This window comes from Coffea eugenioides, unplaced genomic scaffold (assembly GCF_003713205.1).
Source record: "Coffea eugenioides isolate CCC68of unplaced genomic scaffold, Ceug_1.0 ScVebR1_2226;HRSCAF=3216, whole genome shotgun sequence".
NCBI lineage: Eukaryota > Viridiplantae > Streptophyta > Magnoliopsida > Gentianales > Rubiaceae > Coffea > Coffea eugenioides.
Window position 1 is genome coordinate 22564 of NW_020862693.1, and position 4822 is coordinate 27385.

General features: G+C 36.0%; 1 protein-coding gene across 1 annotated transcript; it reads right to left on the minus strand.

The window, feature by feature from the left end:
* Window positions 1–1503: 1503 nt before the first annotated feature.
* LOC113756371 (beta-glucosidase 18-like) lies at window positions 1504–4815 on the minus strand (the record flags this gene model as incomplete). Its single annotated transcript, XM_027300059.1, has 12 exons — window positions 1504–1738; window positions 2107–2212; window positions 2293–2395; window positions 2498–2771; window positions 2960–3075; window positions 3178–3430; window positions 3538–3625; window positions 3723–3797; window positions 4201–4276; window positions 4427–4475; window positions 4568–4644; window positions 4762–4815. Coding segments are annotated over 12 exons (1506 nt in total), but the record flags the coding sequence as incomplete, so codon positions are not given.
* Window positions 4816–4822: the final 7 nt, after the last annotated feature.

The window sequence follows — 4822 nt, forward strand, 5'->3', positions numbered from 1 at the left end:
AATCGCTATAAAAGGACAATCTAGTCACGACATTTTTTTGACAATCCAACTCAAACTTAACGTTTGGCTGGTCTTGGGTGGCGATAAAGTGTATTCTCTTTTGATTAAGGAGGACAAAGGTCCAAAGATTTTATATTAAGAAAAGGCCAAATGCTTTTAGGCTTTTGTCCTGTTGAATTCTATACTAGGAAAACTTGCATAATGAATTAGTAGGAAACCCTTGTTAAATTAAAAAATGAGAACACTTGGACTCGAAAGACAATGATTGAAATTTATTGAGCACCCATCTAGTAATTACAATTTATTTTGTCATTTTTATTAATTTATTCCCCATGTACTCTTTTTCGGTTTTTAAAATGATTCCTGGCTTTGAGGCCTTACCTACCCATAACCTGGCAAACAAACTCGAACTACACTTTTACTAAAATATGCGCATAAGATATTTTGGATAGTAAATTATTTGAGATAATTTTATGAAAAAATATTGTAACACTTTTTTGATATCAGCGATGGAGTTCTCCTTTCCAATGGGTCAGTATATGTGAGATAAAAAAGTGATTGAAAAATGTGTTAATGATGCAAGCAAATCAGTGTGTATAAATCAGGTGGACACACTCAGTATTAGTGTCCATAATCTATGGGAATGGCATGGGGATTAGGCAAATAGATTAATAAATGGGATTTTTTTTTCTCTTTCCTATTCTTGTACAAAGAGAAACCACACCTAGTGAAAAGAGACAAATTTTTTTTCCTCTCAATAGGCATGAGATTTGCAAATTGCAATTCTTCTGAGCGCTGAAAGAGCACATTTCATCTTGCATAATACAACTGTTGGATTCCTATTTCCTCACCATACTTTTATATACCAAGGATAAGCATATGTATAAGTAATGGTAAATATCCAAGGGAAAAATGAATAGAATTAGCAACTTATGTAGTCAATTTTTGTTGACAGTAAATTATAGATAACCTCATCTAGCATAATACCTTTTCAAAACTTTACAATTAACCTTAAAATCTTTAACCTCAAGAATTAAAAAGCGAAATGAGCTTGCAAGAAATTAATAAATTTGGTATCAACAAAATATGTTAGCAAATTTTTATGAACAAAAAATTCAAAAGCACTTTGTCAAAATACAAGTGTCAAAAGATAATGATCAATGACACTTAAACATGAAATGACAATTATGTAGTTTTGATTAAATTAAAAGACACAAATATGTTTTTATGTACCAAGGATCCACATTGCAGTGAGGTTCAGTTTGAGCTTGTAAACTATTTCCTTACTGTAGGGTAAACCTTTTATATATTGACGGTGTATATACTAGCGGATCTACGTGCATAACACGCCATATATATAAAATTTAATGTTTAAATTCAAATTCAAATGATATAGCATCTATTCAACTCTGTCAGTGTATCCACGAACAATGCAGGAAAGATTAATCCATAAACATAGGGGAAATATACATAGGGGAAAATGAACTGAAAACAACCAGTTCATCACTCTTCTGCTCTACCAACTTTGCTCCAAAATGCAACTGCAGTTCTTGGCTTCATGCTATTGGAGCTGATGTTCCCGAGGAAGTTTCTGTACCACTTGGCGGAGGACCTAGGAGTTCGATTCAAGGTTGCACGATCAACAGAATAAAATCCAAACTTTACATCATAACCCGATGACCATTCAAAGTCATCCATCAATGTCCAGACAAAGTAGCCCCTCACATCTGCACCATTTCTGTCAAACAAAAGTATGTAAATTGATCAGCTATTCTAGCAAAGATTTTCAGTACGAAAGAAAGCATGCATCAAGAAAAACATGAAATCATGAATCTTTTTTGTACGAGAGGTGATATGATTTGTTTAAATGCATTCATACCTTGCCCGAAGGATGAGAGGCAAAAGGGGAAGGCTTATAGGCTATAGCTTCTTAAAGAAAAAATGTTCCATAGTGTTGAAAAATTTATAAACCTTTTTTAGTTTCTAAATCAGTAGAAAAGAGAATATTTATCCCATAATTGGCGAAGAATCTGCTCGACAAAAGCATCATTAATGGCAGTAGATGAGGATAGATGAATGTGACTACAATCATGGGAACAATATCACCTCATGGCTCGAGCCAAGAAGGCAAGGTATGCTTTGTGGAATGCAATTCGCTTGACATCAAGTTGGAAGTCATCAACTTGTTCTTGTTGTGGAGGTGTAGAATAACCTACAGATTAGTTAAAATTATGAGTTCTCAATGGTAAGACAAATGATAACAGAAGCATGTTATCGAAAGTATATTTTTACCATTTTCAGTAATAAACATAGGCTTGTTATGGTATCGATTCTTTACATAGTCCACAATCTCTTCCATTCCTCTTGGAACAACAGAGAATGTTGGCAACCCTGTCTGTTTAAACCAGAAAAAAAATCATGAGGAAAAAAAAAACTAATCTTCAGAGTCATATAGCAATCTGAATTTGATATTTCAGCGAATATCTGATTCTCGTACCGGTTCCCCAATCAAAACACCACCACGCTCTGCAATAGTACAGACAAAGCCGCAGATGGCACGGTCTCCACCAGGGGCACAGGCAGAGTCGGAGCTGGCACAACTTGAGCGTATGCAGTCCTTAGCATAAAGAGTTGCATAGTGGTTCAGTCCAAGGAAGTCAATGCTATCCCTTATGAGCAGCCTTTCTTCTGGTGTAAATTTGGGTAACTCATTTCTGTGATAGCGACGCATTTCTGGAGGATAATCACCAAACACTAGAGGATCGAAAGCCCTGTTTTATAAACATAGCACATCAAGAACGTGTCATCTTGTCTTATTTTGATTTATTTCACGTAGAGAAGCTTCTTGATTTCAATCTTTCAATCCAACGAGGCTTCAATCGCGTGAGAGGAGAGGACAGTAAAAGCTCCCAATCGCAGGGTAAATGGCACAGCTTAAGGAGGAGATGTCAACACTTACCATGCCACATTATTAGCCAATGCCCTCTTTACAGCTTCCTTGTCATGCTCGTCATCAGTAAATGGTTCGTACATAATTGCATGGACCACAATTCCAATTACACCACCTTGTTTGGGCTGTCCCAAGATTGGTATGACAAAAAAAAGTAGTTTAGCTGTATAATCCAGTAAAACAGCGGATACTGTATATCATTGATGCCAACGAGGTATTTTACTTGCCTGAAACTGCTCGCGGTAGAGTTTGGAAGCCTTGGCATGGGCAAGTAACATGTTATGCATTGCAATCAGGGGCTCAGTATCTGAATTACCAGCTGAACAGTTGCCAAAAGGAGGGGAGCAATGACCTGGAGGATGTTTTCCCCTTTCATAGGCAAAATCTGCAGCCAAATTTGGTTCATTGATGGTCACCCAATACCTCACCCGATCACCAAAATTCTTGAAACAAGTTTCAGCAAAATGGACGAAGTCATCCCTAATTCAATTCACATAGACCCAAGATTTTGATCATATTGCGGAGTTATATACCATTCACATAAAATCCATAATCAGAAATCCAGCATAATATTAAGTTCAACATACTGAATCAGAGGATTTAGCCAGCCCCCATATTCGTCACTAAGCACTTGGGGTATGTCCCAGTGGTGAATTGTCACAAAAGGCTGAATGCCTGCGTTGGATACAATGTGATCTAAAGCTCTCAAGCGACACAGTAGTAATAAATAAGAGATGAAGGGTGGAAGAAACATGTGACGTTTGCTCAATACCTCTGAGTAGAAGATTATCGATTATACTATTGTAAAACATGATTCCAGCTGCATTAACACCACCCAATTTCCCATCTAAACAAACCATTCAAAGATTTATTGTGAGTTTGTGGCATTCCAAGAAAAGAAGAGGGACCAAAAGGGATTATACCATTGAGGGTAAACTACTTAAAGGGCCTCTAAACTATTTCAATTGTCAACTTTGGCGTCTCATTTATTCTAAAACACAAATTGATCCACTAATAATAAAAATTATCAAATTTTGATAATTTAGTCAATTCCTATCATTAGATCCGTTAAATTTTTCCTTTAGATCCATCAGATTGACTAGTGGAGATGGACTAAAGGATCAAAATTTGACCTTTTTTATGGTTGATGGACCAAATTGAGACTTGAAGTAGACGAGAAGTCAAACTTAATTATTGAAGTAGTTTAGGAACTCCTCAAGTAGTTTATCCTTGAAAGGAAAATAACGCACTTGGAAGTATTCTTGACCAGGAAATGGAGAACCGGTAAGCATCCACTCCAAGAGAATGGATTGTCTCTATATCTTCCTGTCATGAATGATTCAAAAGCCACATGCTTTAAATGGATTCATTGCTTGAAATCTTTAATGTACATCTTCATATCATTCAAGTAAAATGTTAAGGGTAAAGTGAAAGGATATCAGAGTACTGGAGTTGGTAACTTAGTTAATTTGGTACCAGGTAACGATGGTAATGATCAGTGGCTATATCTCCAGTGTCTCCATTAATACAATTTGAAACAAAGTAGAAACTTAATCAGATTTCTTTATCCAAATTTGTATAGAAAAAGACCTTGTTATAAGCAGCAGTAAAAAAGTATCCCTATCACCATTTTTATGGACAAAAACATCCCAGTTACTAAGGCTCTTCCCATCTTCAAGAATTGCACCCTCAATCTAAAACCATTGGAGTAGTGTCATGCTAGACTAATTTCAAGAGAACTGCATGGAAAAATATATCACCAAAAACACAGGCAAATACACAAAAGTTAAAGAAACACATGATTTGTATACTTGATAGGAAGAAGTGGCAACACCAAAGAGAAATCCAGTTGGGAAATCTGATCTTTTCACA